The sequence below is a fragment of the Oncorhynchus kisutch genome, unplaced genomic scaffold, assembly GCF_002021735.2.
Source record: "Oncorhynchus kisutch isolate 150728-3 unplaced genomic scaffold, Okis_V2 scaffold1953, whole genome shotgun sequence".
Lineage (NCBI taxonomy): Eukaryota > Metazoa > Chordata > Actinopteri > Salmoniformes > Salmonidae > Oncorhynchus > Oncorhynchus kisutch.
In genome coordinates this window covers 13,888-36,179 of record NW_022263898.1, presented here as the reverse complement: position 1 = coordinate 36,179, position 22,292 = coordinate 13,888, and the positions used below count along the sequence as shown (strand labels likewise).

At 42.3% G+C, this 22,292-nt stretch overlaps 2 protein-coding genes across 2 annotated transcripts; both read left to right on the top strand.

Moving 5' to 3' along the window:
• Window positions 1-2,099: 2,099 nt before the first annotated feature.
• LOC116368555 (motor neuron and pancreas homeobox protein 1-like) lies at window positions 2,100-8,297 on the top strand. Its single transcript, XM_031819205.1, has 3 exons — window positions 2,100-3,313; window positions 5,213-5,370; window positions 6,412-8,297. Exons 1-3 carry the CDS (start codon window positions 2,806-2,808, stop codon window positions 6,796-6,798), a joined length of 1,053 nt encoding a protein of 350 aa, XP_031675065.1. The 5' UTR covers window positions 2,100-2,805; the 3' UTR covers window positions 6,799-8,297.
• A 5,178-nt stretch (window positions 8,298-13,475) lies between these two features.
• Window positions 13,476-19,683, top strand: LOC109890493 (bifunctional purine biosynthesis protein PURH-like). Its single transcript, XM_031819203.1, has 14 exons — window positions 13,476-13,594; window positions 13,976-14,102; window positions 14,385-14,528; window positions 15,300-15,388; window positions 15,839-15,990; window positions 17,038-17,194; window positions 17,378-17,503; window positions 17,594-17,787; window positions 17,859-17,948; window positions 18,075-18,200; window positions 18,298-18,390; window positions 18,568-18,750; window positions 18,922-19,077; window positions 19,233-19,683. Exons 1-14 carry the CDS (start codon window positions 13,576-13,578, stop codon window positions 19,350-19,352), a joined length of 1,776 nt encoding a protein of 591 aa, XP_031675063.1. The 5' UTR covers window positions 13,476-13,575; the 3' UTR covers window positions 19,353-19,683.
• The last annotated feature ends 2,609 nt before the right edge of the window (window positions 19,684-22,292 follow it).

Here is a 22,292-nt window from a genome sequence, read left to right as displayed (position 1 = left end):
AGATATAATTTAGAGCCTTTCGGATTAGGCCGCGTGCCCCTTGGATTTTATGGGCCTAGTCCACTACTCTTCCAATTCGTGGGGCTCATTCACTATTTGATTATTCAACTGTGCTTCAAGTCATAAGTGCTATTGCCTACATCTGAGTACTTATACTAATATTTTATAATATTGGAATATTCATTATAAGTCTTTGACAGTTATTATAAAAATACAAAAATCCCTCTAGGATTTATTTTCTATTGTCAACCTTTTCACAATTAGGCTAAATAAATCACAAAAAGTGATTTGTGGATGATGTGTTGTATCCTTGAAATATTCCTGGATAAAATTGTTCCGATAATTTTAAAGTAAATTATCTAATCAAAATAATGTATGCCTGTTTTCACAACATAACTAAAGTCTGGTTTTATTAAGATCTACCAGTTTGTTTAAAAAAATATATTGCAAGAATAAATGCACAGGATAATAGTAAAAAAAATATTTTGCAAATATTTCGAAAAGAGTTTGACTCAGCAACAATCTTTGAAAAACATCGTTTAAAGTTTAGGCCTAGAAATGCCATGGTAACCTATACACAACACGATTTGCAGTAGAATAAACATGAATGAATAATATAATGAAAGTAATTTCATATTCGTTATTTAACAATATATGAATATGAAGTTACTTTAATTATATTATTCATTCATGTTTATTCAAATGCAAATCGAACATGTGTTGTGTATAGGTTACCATGGCATTTTTAGGCCTAAACTTTAAACGATGTTTTTCAAAGATTGTTGCTGAGTGGAGCAACATGGGTAAATACATATGAGTTGATCAAATAATGTATCATGTTCAGTAACCTATTGGCCATTGTGATACAACTATGAGCAAGTGGGCATGTGTTTACTTCATAAAAATGTCAAAATAACTATCACTTAGGACCTTATAACAGTTGCTAGTGATTATTGGACTCGTGGTAGATTTGGTCTGGGGGTAGTAATTACAATAGTATCTCAGGAGTTAATGCCATGACGACTACGTATTCTGCGTCACCTGCTTGACCTGTTAGAAACGGGATATTTGTTATTTTTTGAAGTGCTTACGGCCCAACAATGTTCACATGACCTGAGGTGAGGACCACCTACAGTAGGACTATGTCTGCTTTCGTTCACACACCTGCGCGCATTCCTCCTCAGGGGTCAGGCAGATCAGGCAGAATGCGGTTGTTAAAGGTGGGAGACAACAGGGAGAATCCTCATAGTTCACTGACCGGAGCCGGGAGGCAGGACGCAGTGTTGTTGCACCACATACAAACATATAGAGAGCAAAGCAATTCTGCTTCTCATTGCTGCATATATCTTAAAACCTTATGACACATACCAATATAAGCCTATTTCTCGTCTAAAACTAACGGTGCTGATTTAAAACGAGTTGTAAAAGCCTAACTAGGAATATGACAGACTAATAACTGACAAATTATTATTTTAATCATGTTGTTTTTCTGATTTCCTTAATTTATTATGTTTTTACATGATTACCGATATGCTGTGGGCCTATGTAAATAGGCCTAATTACGTAGATGAATAGAAATGAGTCTTGGACATGGAAGAAAAGACACCTGGAGTGTGACCTAGCTATTCTATGCTAAATCAACTTTATTAATGGTCTATTTTTTTTTCTCTTCGGCTGATGTATAATTCTAGCTCATAAAGATGAATTACATTAGTATTTCAACCTGGAGAAACCCATGGGTTTTAAAATAAGCAAATCGTTAATATTGTGCTAATTGAAATATAAATCTCTTGCCAATATTTCCTCTGAATAGACACGCAGAACAGATAATGATAGCAGGATTTATTTGATTTAGGCTATAAATAGATGTCCAAAATATGGCTTGAGATCCAAATGTGCAAAAACTACAAATCTGTAACATACTTTAATTATTTTCATCATCACTGTTATTATTATAATCACAATGTGGTAAGTTATGTTTAAATAATCATCATCATTATTATAAATATTGTATCAATTTGTACTAATAGCTATGTAATAACTATAACTACAGTATTTGTTATATTATAGCCTAGACCACTTGTATCTTGTTATCTGATTCAGGCGCGTTCATAACGCAACAACACATACAGTAGAAAAGGCTAATATTGCTACCAGCTCTCACAGTCTCACGTCACAATTAAACACAGCAGAAAGTGTTGCTGACAGACAGAGGGAAAGAGGTTGGACATTTCTCACGCAGGAGACGTGTGAGGCGCGTTCAGAGGTTTCGTGAGTCGCGTGGAAATGAGGGAGTAATTAGTTAATTAGAAAACGGTCGACTAAACTCACCCCTCGAGTACCTGCATTAGCCAATCACAGCTCAGACAGCCACAGGGGTGGGAGAGACGGCGTCTGAAGGAGTGAAACACTTGCTTTAGTTGGTTAAATTGCTATTAAACACCAAGACCTGGCTGTTAGTCATCACATGTGATGTGAATACGCGGATAGAGGACTACAGAAACCAAATGGACACTCGGAAAGCATTGCAATTTAATATTTTGTTGTATCATTTTATTTGCTAATAATTTAAGCTCTTCAGGGTTCTTCAGAGAATATTTTACCAGAACTGTTACAGGTAGGTGATAACGAGGGAGTGAGCAAAACTAAGGAGCCTGCTATCGAAACGCATACTAAAAGTACATCCTCTCATTTATTTATCATTGCTCTGACTTATTTTGGTTACGAGAGGGTTGCACTGGCATCCTCAGAGTGACTTTTATAACAAACTGAAACATTTATACAGAAGATTGGAGTTGGAGCTGTATGCGCTCTGACGCACACAACAAGTGTACATTGGCAGGTCTGACCTTTGAGCAGCTCGCGGCAGTTTTCCTGATGAGAGTCGGTATGGAGAAATCGAATAATTTTCGAATCGATGCTCTGCTGGCCGACGAGACTCACCGGGCGAACCGAGACCTCTCCCCAGGTCTGAGCAGTGACAGCCCTGCGGGCAGCCCTGTGTCCTGTCGGCGAGCGGACACCCCGTCCCCGCGCAGGACGCCCATCCATCTTCAAACCGGGATAATCCCCAAGCCGGGACTGCTGAACCTCCCTCACACGGGACTCGCCTCGCTACCCCAAATGTACCCTGCCCCTATGTACCCAATATCGGCTTTGGGTGGACATCACCCTGCCTTCGCCTACTCCGGCTTCACACACCTTACCCAGTCGTACCCAGACCACCTGAAGGCGGCTGCCATGGCAGGGTCTCTCCCCCTGGAGCACTGGATCCGGGCTGGAATGATGATACCACGTCTTCCAGACTACAGTTGTAAGTATAGTACACCTGTGGGCTGGGCAGCACACTCAATAGGCTATATATACTCTTGTCACAAATATATCAACAAACGAAACATATTTTTGAAAGAGAGGCATTATGCGCTAGGCCCATGGGTTTAAAAAAAAATCGGGGATGTAAATGGAGTTGAACTGTCTGTTGGTGATGTGTTTTTGTGCTTGCTCAGAACACATAGGCAATATAATTAATATAGCCAAGCAGACACAAAGCTAAGCCTAATTGTTGTAATCAATCATGTTTTTCAAATAGGTGTGGCGGGTATCAAGCAGAAATGAACTTACGCCCAGATACCGGAGGTTTATTGGTAGGGAAGGGATCGTTTGATCACTTAACAACCACTTCCAAAGCATTGAACCCAACCGCCTAGAGGTGTCGTAAAATCACTTATTGTTCCTCATTGCATGTAATCCAAAGGTGAGGGAAAGCAAATACAGGTACACACACACACACACACACACACACACACACACACACACACACACACACACACACACACACACACACACACACACACACACACACACACACACACACACACACACACACACACACACACACACACACGGCAAATGTTGTAAACATAATCAAATATATGTTCTAAGATTAGGCTAAATGTTGCAATTAACTTTATCTAGGTGTGCAAAACTTAAACTTATTTGATACCAGTATTGATAACAAAACTCAATATATTATAACATCTCTCATAACACATTTGACAAAAGAAGTAGAAAATAATAATAATCTGAGGAATAACACCAACAACAACAATAATAACAATAATCATACATTTCAATTAGTAAATAATGAATACATCTAATACGAAGGTTATTGGTTAATAATACGTGTTATTATACATTTACTATAATAATATTGTGTTACTAATTGTATTCATATTATTTCTAACTATTGCTAACATTTTTACCAATCAGGCAAGATCTGTTTCAAAACATTTTTATTTCAATATAAGAGCAAGAACAATAGGGCTACATACAAGGTATTATCATAGAATTGTAATATTTTCATGTGTATTATATCATGCTATATATTAATTACATGCTTATGTTAATCCACCTTTATTGCAAAATGTAAACATATATTTTTCACTGCTTTCTGAACATATAATATTGCACATTCAATCTTAATGGTAGAACGGTTTTGTTCTTTGTTCAGTCATTAATACACAACGTCTGAAAAATATAGGCTTTTAAGTATCATGTAGAGGTATAGGGCTAAATATTGTTTAAGTGTAGACTCGTGAAAAGTCTTCGATCGATTTACTGCTAACTGTAATATCATGTTTTTATTTTTGGCCTTTTCATTTCGCTATAAACGTCAACTCGATGAACATTGTCTTTGTACTGAGGAGCAAACTATAAACAAACACCTAAAACATTCTGCTAGTTCACCAATAAAATCACTAAAGCTTCATCGAATTTTCATTAAGTTAATGGTGCTCGCGCTTTTTATGGTCCTAGCGCCCAGCTTCTGCCGTGTCCTCTCGTCAACAATAAACTGGAGTAAAGCTATTATAGTTAATGATGGCGAGAGAGTGCGGGCATGTGTGTGTGTGTTCCTCCCTCAACATTATATTGGACTTCCTATGTCCTTGGTATTGCAGAAATAAAACCATTGAAACAGTCTGAGATTAAATCTACTCACATGCATTGTCCAATAGCTTGAATTGACCAGAACACAGGCTTAGTAGCCTACACATCTCATTACATTTGGGAAGAACATAGTTGGGGAGAATTAAGCTATTGATTAGGCCAGAGTCATTGTAACTTTCTACCCAGTTGTTCACTAAAAATGATCCACAATGAAGAATATTGTACTGTACTAAGGTCCCCCCCCCCCCCTCTCTCCCCCTCTCAGCACCCCAGGCAGGACTCCTGGGGAAGTGTCGTAGGCCCCGGACGGCGTTCACCAGTCAGCAGCTCCTTGAGCTGGAGAACCAATTTAAACTCAACAAGTACCTGTCCAGACCCAAACGCTTTGAGGTGGCCACCTCTCTCATGCTGACTGAAACACAGGTGAGGGAGAAAAGGTGTCATTCTGTGTGTGTCTGTGTGAGCGTGTATATATGTGTCTGTGTGAGCGTGTATATATGTGTCTGTGTGAGCGTGTATATATGTGTCTGTGTGAGCGTGTATATATGTGTCTGTGTGAGCGTGTATATATGTGTCTGGGTGAGCGTGTATATATGTCTGTGTGAGAGTGTATATATGTGTGAGCGTGTATATATGTGTCTGTGTGAGCGTGTATATATGTGTCTGTGTGAGCGTGTATATATGTGTCTCTGTGAGCGTGTATATATGTGTTTGTGTGAGCGTGTATATATGTGTCTGTGTGAGCGTGTATATATGTGTCTCTGTGAGCATGTATATATGTGTTTGTGGGTTGATTTTGGGTTGATCTAGCCTAGTGGTTAGAGCGTTGGACTAGTAACTGGAAGGTTGCAAGTTCAGAACCCCGAGCTGACAAGGTACAAATCTGTTGTTCTGCCCCTGAACAGGCAGTTAACCCACTGTTCCTAGGCCGTCATTGAAAATAAGAATTTGTTCTGAACTGACTTGTCTAGTGAAATAAAGGTTAAAAAAATGCTCTGGTAGTCACTGGAGAGTAATGTGATATCAGACAGTAGCAATCAGACCGGCAGCTCCTTATTTAGCTAATATATTACAGCTCTCTTGTTTCACCTGCCTCATCTAGTCCCAAATACCACTCCTAACTCCTCTGTAACACTCCTAACTCCTCTGTACCACTCCTAACTCCCCTGTACCACTCCTAACTCCTCTGTACCACTCCTAACTCCTCTGTACCACTCCTAACTCCTCTGTACCACTCCTAACTCCTCTGTGTTCGAACATATTCAGCACGTTTTGGAATGACTTCTTCAGATAAATCTTTCTGCAAGTGAGTAACGGTTGTTGTTAACATTTCAGCCCGGTTTAGTAGACAGAAAATGGCATCCCAAATGTACTAAACTGAGTGTGGGGATAGAGAGATAGAGACTGCAGGTGAGAGACCTCCTGCATTAGTGTGTGGCTGACAGGCGTTCTGTCTGTCCTCAGGTGAAGATCTGGTTCCAGAACCGCAGGATGAAGTGGAAGCGCAGCCGCAAGGCCAAGGAGCAGGCATCTGCGTCTGCCCAGTCTGAGGCGGAGCGACTACGCACCGGGGGAAAACCGACCAATGGCAAACCAGCTGAGAATAAACCAGCTTCCACTCAGGATGACGAGGGAGAGCTAGACCTAGAAGAAGCAGAGGAGGAAGAGGAGGAAGAGGAGGAGATGCCACACGAGTTTGATGTTACCATGGGTGGCGCCGTGGGGTTGCAGCGTTCAGCAGACTTTCTGAAGCTCACAGCGGAGCTTGGTTACAACCCCCACAGTCCCTTCTCTGAGGACGACTTAGTGGGGGTGACAGGGGGGGACAGGAAGATAGGCGCAGGGTTGTGAAAAGACAAAGACACACCCAGAAAGGAAAACGCCAGAGACACTGCTGCTTGACACTGGCTCTGGGAAAGTGGGGGTCTATAGTGTAAAAAGAGAAAAAAATGGATGTGCCATTTCAAAAGCCTATGACAGTGTTTTTTGTGTACATAATGCTCAACACAATGTAACGTTTCTGTGACCCTGATGGAGTTGTTTAAGGCAGGGGTTTCCAAACTGTGGGTCGCCCCCCGCCCCCCACCCCCCAAAATAATGTTTTAAAGGAACTCAATCCGGCTTTAAACTTATTCTTGAAAGTTGTACTAGTAGAATGCACACGGTGTCATTTCTATATTGGGTATTGCATCATCAGTTCCTCTTGTCCTGTCAGTCATTACATACCTTAGAGAGCTATTTATAACTTGTTAGAAATGTCCAGGTCCACTAGCCCATGTCAGCTAATGTTTTTATTTATTTTGTTTTTCAGCTCATAGATGTTGGAGCCATGTTTTTGTCACTCAAATATCACATGAATACACATTAGGCATGGCAAAATGTACAGAATTGCAGGAAATAAGCTTTAAACCTGCAACATTCTCTCCACCAACAAGAAGGGTGTGAACAGTCTGTCACGAACAGTGCTTGTGCCATAGAAATAGACATGCCACTCGCGCAGGGGGGTGTGGGATGTTCCCCAATGCTGGAAGGGGTGTTCCCCAATGCTGGTACCCCTGGTTTAAGGTATAGGTGTTCTTTAGGTTGGACTCGCATCTCTAAGGATGAGGGAATATAAAGCATTTTATATTCCTCATCACATCAAGTAAGGCTGAATCAGACACTGAACCCTGCTCTCTCTCTCTCTCTCTCTCTGCTGTATTTTTTCATGGCATGCAACTCCAAAAAAATGTTTTTACACAGGACATTCACCGGCTGTAAGACTCCTGTGTTTTTCATCCAATTGGACTGAGAAGTACTGTAGCAGCAGTGAAGCAGTGAACACCACTGACCTCTATTACCTTGTCATCCATCTCAGCTAAACTCCGCCCCCTGACAGGCTGACTGACAGATGTGGCTCCTCCCACCAGCAGTGCTAAAGGATGTGATACAACCAAGTTACGTTCAGAACCGTTGGACTGTTGCAAACTGCAACTTACACTGGCAGGAGTGAACAAACCCTGAGCAGTTTGCATTAGCTGAAAACGAAGGGGAAAGTGTTGCAAAGTGTTGCAGAATGTTGCATGATGTTGTGAATGTGCCCCCATGAATGTCAGACATCTTGGATTTACAGACTTTCTATGATGTCTCATATACTCTACCTTGTGTGTGCAATTGAACATTGTTGTCATGTAAATTCAGATTTCTGTTGTTATTGTTGTTTGTTTGTTTATTGTTGTTATTTAACCACATTTAAATGTATCTAATTTATTTGAATTGACAGGTAAATGGCAGGGAAAAAGTTCATGTGTTTATCTGAAACTGGTCCGTGTTGATGTCAACTGCGTGAAATAAAAAAACAGAAATGAAAATTGTTCAAATAACTTGAGAAATGTAGGATTTATGCAAAGTTAACTCATTAAAATGAGGGATTGATTTGTGGAGAACATTTAGAACATGTATAAGTCATCGAAAGTATTTTAAAAGTGGGTTTTAGTGGAGATCAATGAGAGGGAGTTACACAAACACATTGAGCAGGCAAAGCTGAGCATTTCTTTAAGAAAGTTATTAGTGTGTGGAGCCTTCATAATGACCTTGTGAGTCTTCTGCAACCACACAGGGATGGTAACAATAGGGTAGAGAGGTCCAACTATAAATCCAGCTAAAACAGACATATTGGCCAAATTTCTACTTCCAATCCCACTTAATGGAAATCTCTCAAATGGACACACTTTTTTTTCTGTATCACACGTCCTTCCCTTGTTTCCTGTCTATTTCTGCCACCTTGTTGTCACAGATAACAGATGGCAAGATGGCAAAGAGAAAGGAAGATAATCCAACACTGCATATTAAACCAGCAGAGCCCCTTAATTTACAACCCTGGGGCTTTCAAATATGAATTACTCAGGCGGGTTTTACTGATAGTGAAATAATTAAGTTAATGAAGGAGAGGTAAAGGCTTATGTTCCAAGTGGCTCCCTATTACCTATATAGTGCACTACTTTTTAGGGATCCGGTAGTGCACTATTTAGGGAATAGGGTGCCATTTGGTGCGCACACAAAGTAATCAGTGCCTGATGGTGATGTCACCCAGGCTACATTTTCATTTGCAAGAAGAAACAGAAGATGATGTGTGTCTGACCGAAACGGGACGTTTTTATTGGCCGTCCAAAGTACGGGCGGTGATTAAAAACCGGACTAGAGGACACACGCGGCATAACTCGTCTCCTCCCACCCAGCCAGCCCGCAGGCCCCGGCCCACAACATCATGCTTATATAGTGATTAAATGCATTTTTAACTGGCTGGGCAAGACGCTGGCCTGTCTCTTGAAACAAAGCCGGGATGGTTCTGCTACATGAACTTGAGACAGAAAGGGGCCTTTATGCACAGCTACAGGTCTGGAGTCAGTTTAGTTTTAATTTTGGTGGTGGTGGAGGGCAGTATGGAGTCAAGGGGCACTAGTCCTAGATACGTTTAAGGGTTATTTTCTGTTTGGAGACGGCTGGGTGCTCAGAAACTGAGAGCCGGACAAATGCAGTAATAGATAGTTATGGAACAAGGTGGAAGACAATGATTGGAGTTATTGAATGTGTTTGACAGTGTGGTGGATTGGATTTAGTGTCTAAGGTTTTGAATGTGTTTGACAGTGTGGTGGATAGGATTTAGTGTTCAAGGTTTTGAATGTGTTTGACAGTGTGGTGGATAGGATTTAGTGTCCAAGGTTTTGAATGTGTTTGACAGTGTGGTGGATAGGATTTAGTGTCTAGTGACCCCATCCTACTCCTTGTGGCTCATAATCCGGGCCTCAAAAGCAGTTCACTGTAGAGTAAACAGTGCTTTTAGGCCTTAAAGCACTATGTCTCAGACCTAACCACTATGTCTCATACCTAACCACTATGTCTCAGACCTAACCACTATGTCTCATACCTAACCACTATGTCTCAGACCTAACCACTATGTCTCAGACCTAACCACTATGTCTCAGACCTAACCACTATGTCTCAGACCTAACCACTATGTCTCATACCTAACCACTATGTCTCAGACCTAACCACTATGTCTCAGACCTAACCACTATGTCTCAGACCTAACCACTATGTCTCATACCTAACCACTATGTCTCAGACCTAACCACTATGTCTCAGACCTAACCACTATGTCTCATACCTAACCACTATGTCTCATACCTAACCACTATGTCTCAGACCTAACCACTATGTCTCAGACCTAACCACTATGTCTCATACCTAACCACTATGTCTCAGACCTAACCACTATGTCTCAGACCTAACCACTATGTCTCAGACCTAACCACTATGTCTCAGACCTAACCACTATGTCTCAGACCTAACCACTATGTCTCAGACCTAACCACTATGTCTCAGACCTAACCACTATGTCTCAGACCTAACCACTATGTCTCAGACCTAACCACTATGTCTCAGACCTAACCACTATGTCTCATACCTAACCACTATGTCTCATACCTAACCACTATGTCCCATACCTAACCACTATGTCTCCCTCAATGCAGCATTTAATTTGGCTGATGAAAAATCATATCAATCAATAAGAGTTTATTTAGATGTGTGACTAATGCCATTCGGCCTGTTTTATGATACAGGGCCGCCTGACAAACACAACTAAAATCATAGTAAATTGATAAGCAGTCTGAGCGAAATATAGAGATCATTGATTCAGTTTCTCAATTCTAATTTAATCTGAACTCACCTGTCATACGGATAAAAAATGATTGGTGTAAATTCCATCCACTGGTGATAACGCTGTCAATAGTGATTTCTCAACAGCCTGGTCTGACAGAATTGCTGACGGCCCCTATGCTTTTTCTATACCAATAATGTAATCGCCTCATTGTGTGTGTGTTTGTGTGTGTATGTATGTATGTGTGTGTGTGTGTGTGTGTGTGTGTATATGCATGTCTGTGTGTGCATCCATGTATGTGTGTGTCTGTATTTGTGTGTGTATGTGTGTCTGTGTGTGTGTCTGTGTGTGTGTGTGTGAGTGTGTGTGTGTGTGTATGTGTGTGTATGTGTGTGAATGTATATGTGTGTGAGTGTGAGTGTGTGTTTATGTATATGTATAACATTTTGTCCTGTCTATTACAGTGTCACAATCACTCATACGACTCGCCAAGACATCAGTGCAACCCCACGAGTCCTCCAATAGGGAAAATGGTTACCAGAAAGGCCATTTTCATAGTTAAATAAATAAATGCAGTTTTCTTTCACTTTGTCAGATGGTAAATCAGGATCAATAACTTAAGCAGCAAGACCCTGTAAAATATTTACATCCTGTAGTTTAATCAATCAGCAAAATGTCGGCCTCATTACGGAAATATGAACAGATTGTCTGATCTTTTAAAGTAATCACCCATATTGGTTTAGGTTTCCCTTGGCCCTGTCGTGTTACTTAAGCTAATGGGTAGCTAGGTAAGGGAATGAGGGACAGGGGCTGTAAATTCACATCTGTCAGAATTTAACCGCTGTTCAAATGCATGAAAAAGGCCAAGTTTTGGGTAATAAAGTTTATTGAAAAGGGTTGGCCCTCTGTTGGAACAATGGGGAATGTAATCATGAGAGGCTTTTATTGTTGCAGGAAATCTATGTTACAGGTGCTCAGAAAAGCAATGATCGTGACACAACAAAGCTTTGGTAATTGTGCTTGTCCCAATGTCATTCTCAAGACAGACAGACAGACAGACAGACAGACAGACAGACAGACAGGCAGGCAGGCAGGCAGGCAGGCAGGCAGGCAGGCAGGCAGGCAGGCAGACAGGCAGGCAGGCAGACAGACAGACAGACAGACAGACAGACAGACAGACAGACAGACAGACAGACAGACAGACAGACAGACAGACAGACAGACAGACAGACAGACAGACAGACAGACAGACAGACAGACAGACAGACAGACAGACAGGCAGGCAGGCAGGCAGGCAGGCAGACAGACAGACAGACAGACAGACAGACAGACAGACAGACAGACAGACAGACAGACAGACAGACAGACAGACAGACAGACAGACAGACAGACAGACAGACAGACAGACAGGCAGGCAGGCAGGCAGGCAGGCAGGCAGACAGACAGACAGACAGGAGATTCACTGTCATGGACACAGACCTGGGAACCTGCCCACCTTTTGAAAAACCAAATTTAGAGGGAAAAAGCATAGTCGTGTATATATACAGAACAAACAGCTTAGATAGGCTGGGATCCTATTAATATCTCAAAACATAACCATGCTATAGGCCTACTAAGGCTCCATTATTCAGTACCCCTCCTGTGGCTTGGTGTGTATCAATACCCCTCCAGTGGCTTGGTGTATATCAGTACCCCTCCAGTGGCTTGGTATTTATGTCAGTACCCCTCCAGTGGCTTGGTGTATGTCAGTACCCCTCCAGTGGCTTGGTGTATATCAGTACCCCTCCAGTGGCTTGGTGTATGTCAGTACCCCTCCAGTGGCTTGGTGTATGTCAGTACCCCTCCAGTTGCTTGGTGTGTATCAGTACCCCTCCAGTGGCTTGGTGTATGTCAGTACCCCTCCAGTGGCTTGGTGTAATGGTAGTAGTCCACAAATGCTTCTTCACCTTTTCTCCTTTCTTTCATCCCTACTGATCTGTAAATAATGGATTTATTAAAGTAAAATGGTGGATGTCTACTGGGCATTCACTTTAGTGTGTTTAGTTCTCTCAGATCAACAGCACCACTATTTGCCCATATGGTCCTTCTATAGTGGTGTAAACTCACCCTCCAGTGGCAGAGCGAGAGTCTAAAATCTCACATTGTTATAATTTTAAATAGCCTAAATCTCTCTAATGCCATACATGCCACTGGGTTAGGTCACGGAGTACATATGAGAGGACATTCTGGGCTTTTCAATGATATCATGTGTGGGGGGTGTCACCTTGATAATCAAAATAGCCACCATCCCAATTAGCACATGTTATGGTGTAATTGTGTAATGATCATTTTTTGACAGTTTGATATTCAAATTGTTTCTTATCGGTCAATTTTTAGTTTGGTGAGTTTTCAGAGCAGTGTAATAAATACATGAAGTAAGAGCTAAATAAAAGCTGGTTAATTACTTGTAATCTGTTATGTTTACTGTAATGTTAACTTTTTATATATTTCCTGTCAACCCAGTTTTAATGGCCACTACAGTCCAGATACAGTCCAAAAAACTATATATGTGTTCACATTCTTTCCTTTTTAACATGTTTTTTTGCACCTCAAACCGTTATCTGATGTTTAAATATATATATATAAATTACAAAACGTGTTTTTTACTGGGACTCAGGATAGAAGTCAGCGAATTTGAATTTTACTGCGCAGAAGGCAACGAAGAGGTTGTTTGAGGGGTACAAATTGGTCATGGCTAGCAAACCCTAACTATATTTTCTAACCGTAATCTAATTCTAACCTGCACGTTAATTCTCCTAACCTGCTGCGTAAATTCTCCTAGACTGCAACGAAAAGTCACATCTGACAAAAGCTGTATCCCGTTTAGTCAAAACCGGTCAAAGGGGCGGTCCTGTCAAATCACAAAGCTCCCATCATGCCATAAATTGAAACAACTACACACATGCTTCTAGTCTCCCATTCTCAGACAGAGAACGTTACCCAAAACCATGGCCTGCTCAGAACTGGGTAAACTTTCTTCTTTTTAAATAAATAAAAAAATATATATTTTGGCTAGCTTTAGCTAATGTAGTTTAGAGACTGAGTTGTCTATGTTGAAGCATAAGTTTGAGCGTAGTGTTTATGCTGCGTGGTCAATATCCAATTCAATTGTTTCTTGCGTCGTGCTAGGTAGGCTAAGTAGGCTAGCTACAACTAGCATGCCACGAAAAACATGCTTCCATTTTAGTTAGCAACGGGTGGCTACAAAGGGGCAATAACCGATCGATGACGTCTCAGTGGAGTCAACATATTTACCGATATTTGAAAAGCAAGCTTCGTTTCACAGTGGTCCCATTCAATCAATCTATAACTTTGTCACCGTTGTGTCTCTTAATTATACACACACAGCACTGTTGAGTGTGTCCGACAAGTCTGGACTTCTGGACTTTGCCAAAAGGCTGGTGAACGTGGGACTGTCACTCGTCGCATCAGGTGGCACCGCCAAAACCCTGCGCGATGCAGGACTGGCTGTTCGGTAGGTGTAACCGTTTGCATACATTTCCAATGCCTCGTCTATCCTTGTTGATAGTGTTCAGCCACCAACGTTCTCTTGCGCTAATGCTCAAACGATTCAATGTTATGCTGATAACAATGTATTCCTTTAAGTCACCTTACTGTTTGGAACTTCAAAGAGTAGGTCTATCTAGTATTCTGCAGTCATTGACCACCTTTCAGATGAGTGGCATTCCCAGCCTCTAAATGCATTTGAGAATGTGTGCCACTGAATCACCTAACATCCATCTCCCTTTTGTTCCAGGGATGTGTCTGAACTGACTGGCCATCCAGAGATGCTTGGTGGGAGGGTGAAGACCCTGCATCCTGCTGTACACGGGGGCATCCTGGCCCGGCACACCCCTTCGGACAAGGCTGACATGGAGAAACTGGGCTACAGTCTGGTTAGGTAAGAGACAGGGAAGTGGGTTTAATTTGGCTCTAGACATTGATCTAAGCTCAGATCTGTTTTCCTCAATAGTTAAGAGTAGGACTTGTCCATCTCAGTCAACTTTTCTATACTTTTTTCCCCCAGAGCCACTACTGCTTTAATGTGGTTTTTGGGGGTCTTTGAAAAACAGCCTTTTTGTGAATGGGCAGACTTAAAACACCATGCATGTGATCGGGCACAAGACTGTATTAGATTTGGCCCTAATGCAGGGCAGTACGGTTGTAAAGTGGGGAAACTTCGAAGTATGCATTGCTAATCTAATAACCGGCTGATTCAAATGCTGCTGCATCTGCACACATCTGATCGTGTTACACACTTTACATGTTTTTTTTTTTTTACCCTGTGAGTCTGATTGGCTCTTTTAAGCTACCTATTTGACATTCATGGAATGTGATTGGCTTTGAGGAGAAAGTGTGCAATGCATACAGCCTCTGAAATAAACCATGAATTCTCTTTGGAGCCTATGGGCACATGTTTAACAATTTGGGTTCAAGGCTGCAAAATGTGACCTGCTTAATTGACATGTTCCCATTTACAAAAGTCAAAACTTCACCCTTTTTTTCTTTGTAAGATATTGTTTCTCATTGAGTCATCTAGGGCACACGCAATGTGGGGGATTGAACAGCCACGCTACTCATTATTTCAAATTGCCTAGATGGTTAGAAAAACATAGTGAAATGCATTGCATTTCTTGACTTGTATTGCTTTCGTTTGCCGGTCTTTGACCAGGGTGGTGGTGTGTAACCTTTACCCGTTTGTGAAGACTATCTCCAACACTAATGTGACCGTGGAAGATGCAGTGGAACAGATTGATATTGGTGAGTGGAATGTTAAAGTTGCAATAACTGTTTTTTTTGTCCGACCTGACCAAATTCACATAGAATTGTTCTCATTGAAAGCAAGGATAAGGAGCGGTAGATCTGTTCTATGTACACTATTTCTATGCTTTCTGTGAAGATTAGTTTTTGCTGCTTTTAGTTTCAGTTTTGAACACCAGCTGAAAATACAATATTTGGTGTTATGGAAAATAATTCACAGCAGTTTAGATGGTACAATGATTCTCTACCATATACTTGCTTCTTTTGGCACACAAACTGAATTTAGGCGAACAAATAGAATTTTAGCAACCAGGAAATGGTGGCGCAATTCATTCATATTGCACCTTTTAAGGCCAGCTCTACATTTTACTTTCTGAAGTCTGTTCTATAACCTGAAATGCCCTAGGTTGCCATGGTGATTACCCTGTTTGCCCCTGGCTGTGTCCTCAGGTGGGGTAACCCTGCTCCGAGCAGCGGCCAAGAACCACGCCCGCGTAACCATTGTGTGCGACCCTGCCGACTACCAGCTGGTTGCTGTGGAGATGGAGGGTTCCGAGGGTCAAGACACAACCCTGGACACCCGCAAGACTCTGGCCCTGAAGGTAACTAGGGCAACTTGAAAGCATGGGTTAAAAGTTGACTTTTTTTTTTACATGGTCCTTTTTGTCTCGTGTATATCAATCTACTTTCTGGACAAGTTGGGAATGGTGAGATCTAGTGTAACTTCCATGTGCTCTCCTTCTGCCTTCCTGTTGAGACATGTCTGTCAACCTCAACTGTGAACAGAGAGAATGCTGAGTGATAGAGAAATGATGCTATCAGGAACCAAACTGGACAGACACAACTGAAGTCTTAGACTCTTCAGTAGTAGCAAATCGGACATCTCAAAACAACTGGGGAAGGCCTCATACTGTGTCTTTGACAGATTATTGATTCTCTGTTAAAAGGATCCATTTGTACAATTGTAGACCAGATACCATGGAGTCTATATAGTCAAAAAGCACAATTGCAATCAGGTCATTGGGTTTTTGTTTAATTGATTGTTTGTTGGTTAATGCGAGGTAAAGTTCAGAGTCCACAACCTCCCATGTTGCCATCTCTTGTCCTTGGGGCCATGTTGTTCAGGTCAGCCCACAGTATTCTATTGATCCAGTATCCCTGGACAGGGATAGTTTGCTTACTTGATTGTTTTTGTTCTACCTTGTTGTTTTAATATTACATTGTTATTGATTACTGCATTGTTGGTTAGCTTGCAAAAAATATTTTCACTGTACTTGTGCATTTGACATTGAGTCTTGAGACTACATGGAGTAGAATGGATACATTTAGCACATGGTGTCTCTTGTGAAGGCATTACAAATCTTACAGTGATAGTTTGTATTAAAGCTGCCTCCAGATAAAACTATAGAAGCCCATGTTGGCTTTGATCATGGAATAGGTTACAACGCTGTCTGGTTCAGTTGTTTACCCTGGGCTATGTTCATTAGGGAACACTGTAGAAAAACATTTTGCAGACGTAAACAGATGTGCATTTCCTATTGGACATCAAGGTTTTCCCTTCCTGTTTCAGTCCCTTTTCTTCCATATGTTGCCTAATGAACATGATCCTGGTGTCTATGCTATCTAGTTGTCCTCATTCTCTCTCCCAGGCCTTTACTCACACGGCTCAGTATGATGAGGCCATCGCGGACTACTTCCGGGGCCAGTACAGCCGTGGGGTATCCCAGCTGCCCCTGCGCTACGGCATGAACCCCCACCAAGCCCCCGCCCAGCTCTACACCCTGCGCCCCACCCTCCCCCTCACAGGTAGGCTTCACCCCCCCCCCCCCCCTCATTGTGTAGCCAGCAGTAACATTGTCAACCCTAATTTTAATTGGTCTGATATGTTGAACTGAAACAGTCCAGGTGGACTTTGGGGACCTTGTCCTGTCTAGGTAGACTAACTGTATTGACCCTCCCTTCTCTCCATTCCATTCCTGCCTCTGTCAGTGGTAAATGGTTCTCCTGGGTTCATTAACCTTTGTGATGCCCTGAATGCCTGGCAGCTGGTCCGAGAGCTGAAGAGTGCCCTGGGCATGCCCTCTGCCACCTCCTTCAAACACGTCAGCCCTGCAGGTTAGACACGCAGAGCTTCCAATGCATATGCCAACAAGATTGCAAGGAATCACAGTAAACATTGACCTAGGCTGTCTTCTCCCTCTCTAGGGGCTGCGGTGGGTGTTCCTCTGAGTGATGAGGAGGCCAAGGTGTGTATGGTGAATGACATGCTGAAGAACCTGACCCCACTGGCTACAGCCTACGCCCGGGCTAGAGGGTCAGACAGGATGTCCTCCTTCGGCGACTTCATCGCTCTGTCTGACGTGTGTGACGTCCCCACTGCCAAGATCATATCCAGAGAGGTAGGGCTTCCCAGGTGTCGTGTGTCTGTCCTGTGTTTCCTGCATTTCCAACCCCTGTCTATCATTCTCAGGTCTCTGATGGCATCATCGCCCCTGGTTACGAAGAGGAGGCCCTCAGGATTCTGTCCAAGAAGAAGAATGGAAACTACTGTGTTCTCCAGGTATGGTTGGACATGGAAAAGCAGTTGGTGATCATCATATGTTGCAGCCTTTCCTAGAAAAAATAAGTTTGAAGTTTATTTGATTCTTCTCACCGGTTGGGGGTGCTGCATGTCTAAATCTGTCAGATGGACCCAGCCTATGAGCCAGATGAGCCAGAGGTCAGAGTTCTCTTTGGCCTCCACCTCAAACAGAAGAGGAATGGAGCTGTCATTGACAAGGATCTCTTCAGCAACGTCGTCTCCAAGGGCGCGGTGAGTCTTTGTGGTTTGTGCGTGTCTTGATAGTGTGTGAGATGCTCACTGATGACCTGTTCTACCCTTTTGTCCTCTTGTCTGTCTCCTGTTTAAGCTGTCGGTGGAGGCGCTGCGTGACCTGATCGTGGCCAGCATCACAGTGAAGTACACCCAGTCCAACTCTGTCTGCTACGCCAAGGATGGACAGGTAACCAACCTGGAGAGGGAGGAGACATGGGAGGTTCCTGTTGAAATAGTGTTTGGGCACTGAGTTTCCCCTTGTCACCTACATCCTTGTTTACCTTTTTCCGAAGGAATTTTGAAACATTCACTATGTACTGTGGCTTTTCTGGGTCACAATCCGTCTCCTCTCCCTGTGTACCAGGTGATTGGGATCGGTGCGGGTCAGCAGTCTCGTATCCACTGCACGCGGCTGGCAGGGGACAAGGCTGATAACTGGTGGCTGAGGCACCACCCGCGGGTGTTGGGCATGAGGTTCAGGAGTGGAGTGAAGCGGGCGGAGATGGCCAATGCCATCGATCAGTATGTCAGCGGCACCATCGGAGAGGTGAGGGGGTCAGAGGTCAATTAGGGACATGCACTCTGCGCATTTGAAATGGTTGTTGTCGGATGTACAGTTCTGCTGTATGTTTTGTGTAGGTTCCTACTGTAGGTGTCTGTCTATTTAAAAAATCTAATTCCAGATGAGTCTGTCCTGCTCTAACTCTTCTGTGTTCAGGGTCCAGACCTGGCAGTATGGAAGGCCATGTATGAGGAGGTCCCAGATCCTCTGGATGAGACTGAGAAGAGGAACTGGCTGAGCTCTCTACAGGCTGTAGCCCTCAGCTCTGACGCCTTCTTCCCCTTCAGAGACAACGTGGACCGTGCCAAACGGGTAAACACTGCTGAATTATTACTTTTCTCTAGTTAAGATGGCCGACTTTCTGCTTTTGGTTCTTTAGTTGGTCTCTAGCCTTGTAGTTCCTTCCAAGGTCTTTTCTGTTTGTCGCCCACATGGACTGATTTATTCTGTGGTGTCTGTCTCTGTAGAGTGGTGTGGAGTACATTGCTGCCCCGGCTGGGTCCACAGCTGACGAGGTGGTGATCAATGCCTGTAATGAGCAGGGCATCACCCTGGTGCACACCAACCTGAGACTCTTCCACCACTGAATACCTGGAGTGGCTGTTATACAATGCTACCTGACACATTTGACACCACATACCATTATGGCCCTGAGTAACATGTAGCCATGTCTGTCTACATGTTGGAGGTCCACTATGCTCTAGAATAGTGATCAACAAAGGTACTAACATAGTGTTATTATTTACACGGAGACAGTCCTGTCCTACGGTTATCATGCACAAACAGCATGAGTCATGCTCAGGATCATTCAGATTCCGTTACATTCCGAGCTTTGCTTTCATAGTTGTATCTAAGTTACAATGTTACTGTCTGGAAGGTCACGTTTTACCATGAAATAAACTGTTTCTTGAGAAATCCTGTGTGTGTGTGTGTGTATGCAAACACTATTTTACGTTACAGCAATATTAAGCTGAAAGTCGGGGACTGACTACTACACTAACATGGAAGTGTTTTCTGATGGTCATACCATGGACCATTTGGCTATGTGAATTTTAGGGTGCTTCTACGTATCAAATATTAAGTTTTGAAATTGCCCCTTACTATTGTAGCTCATAAACACATTGAGTAACACATAAATGGCTTAGACAGTCTTAGACTGTTTTCATTGTTGGCCAGAAGACCGTAAAAACACCAGAATCTGCTCCAAGTGATTTTAATCTAAGAAATGTTTCCAAGTATTCCCACGCATAATAGAAAAAGGTAAGCTAGGTTTGAAGTGGTTTAAGTGCAGAAAATATGTTTTGGGAGATTAACACCTTTTAAACTACTCCATACTTTAATTAATTTGTATGGGTTACCTTTAGACGAGTCCTGTGACAGTTGTGGGGGTCGTAGAGAACACCTTCCACTGCAGATGGTTGACATACAATGCCTTCAGAAAGTATTCACACCCCTGTACCTTCCCACATTTTGTTTCAGCCTGAATTTAAAATGGATTAAATTGACATGTATTTTGTTGTCACTGGCCTACACACAATACCCTAAAATGTTGACGTGGAATTGTTTTTCAGTTATATATTTGACCAATTTAAAAAGGAGCGATGTCTTGTAGAGTATTCAACCACTGATGGAAGTTCAGGAGTATAAATATGCACTAGTGGCATGGACTCTGAGTGCACTAATAGTGCCCAATATGATTTTTGAATGACTACCTCATCTCTGTACCCCACGTACAATTACCTCTAAGGTCGCGCATTGAATTTCCAACAGATTCAACCAGAAAGACCAGGGAGGTTTTCCAATGCTTTGCAAAGGGCACCTATTGGTAAATACAATTCCAAGACCTTGAATATCCCTGAGCATGGTGATGTTCTTAATTACACTTTGGATGGTGTATCAATACACCCAGTCACTACAAAGATACAGGCGTCCTTCCTAACTCAGTTGCTGGAGAGGAAGGAAACCGCTCAAGATTTCACCCACAAGGTCAACTGGGACTTTTCTACAAGTTTATTGGCTGTGATAAGAACTGGGGACGGATCAACAATGTTGATGGCGTGAAAAGGAAGCCTGTACAGGAATATATTTTTCTCTCCAACATGCATCCTGTTTGCACCAGTAATACTGCAGTAACTTTTGGTCCTGAATACAAAGTGTTATATTTGGGGCAAATCCAACACTCTCCATATTTTCAAGCATAGTGGTGGCTGCATCATGGTCTGGTTATGCTTGTAATTGTTAAGGACTGGGGTGTTTTTCAGGATAAAGACGGGAGCTAAAGCACAGAAAATCCTTAACCTGGTTGTCTGCTTTCCACCAGACACTGGGAGATGAATTCACCTTTCAGCAGGACTAAAACCTAAAACACAAGGCCAAGTCTACACTGGAGTTGCTTACCCAGAAGACAGTGAATGTTCCTGAATGATCGAGTTACAGTTTTGACATAAATCTACTTGAAGATCTATTTCAAGATGTAAATGGTTGTCGAGCAATGATCAACAACCAACTTGTCAGAGTTTGGAGAAAAAAAAAAAAAAAATGTACAAATGTCATACAATCCAGGTGTGGAAAGCACTTGGAGACTTACAGCTGTACATTGCTGCCAAAGGTGATTCTAACGTGTATTGACTCAGGGGTGTGAATACTTATGTGAAGAAAAAACATTTTCACTTTGTCGTTCTGGGGTATTTGTGTGTAGATGGGTGAGACATCTATCTAATCTGTGTTGAATTCAGGCTGTAACACAACATGTGGAATAAGTCCAGCAGGATATGAATACATTCTGAAGGAATAAGTCCAGGGGTATGAATACATTCTGAAGGAATAAGTCCAGGGGTATGAATACATTCTGAAGGAATAAGTCCAGGGGTATGAATACATTCTGAAGGAATAAGTCCAGGGGTATGAATACACTCTGAAGGAATAAGTCCAGGGGTATGAATACATTCTGATGGAATAAGTCCAGGGGTATGAATACATTCTGATGGAATAAGTCCAGGGGTATGAATACATTCTGAAGGAATAAGTCCAGGGGTATGAATACATTCTGAACGAATAAGTCCAGGGGTATGAATACATTTTGAAGGAATAAGTCCAGGGGTATGAATACATTCTGAACGAATAAGTCCAGGGGTATGAATACATTTTGAAGGAATAAGTCCAGGGGTATGAATACATTCTGAAGGAATAAGTCCAGGGGTATGAATACATTCTGAAGGAATAAGTCCAGGGGTATGAATACATTCTGCAGGAATAAGTCCAGGGGTATGAATACATTCTGTTGGAATAAGTCCAGGGGTATGAATACATTCTGAAGGAATAAGTCCAGGGGTATGAATACATTTTGAAGGAATAAGTCCAGGGGTATGAATACATTCTGAAGGAATAAGTCCAGGGGTATGAATACATTCTGCAGGAATAAGTCCAGGGGTATGAATACATTCTGAAGGAATAAGTCCAGGGGTATGAATACATTCTGTTGGAATAAGTCCAGGGGTATGAATACATTCTGAAGGAATAAGTCCAGG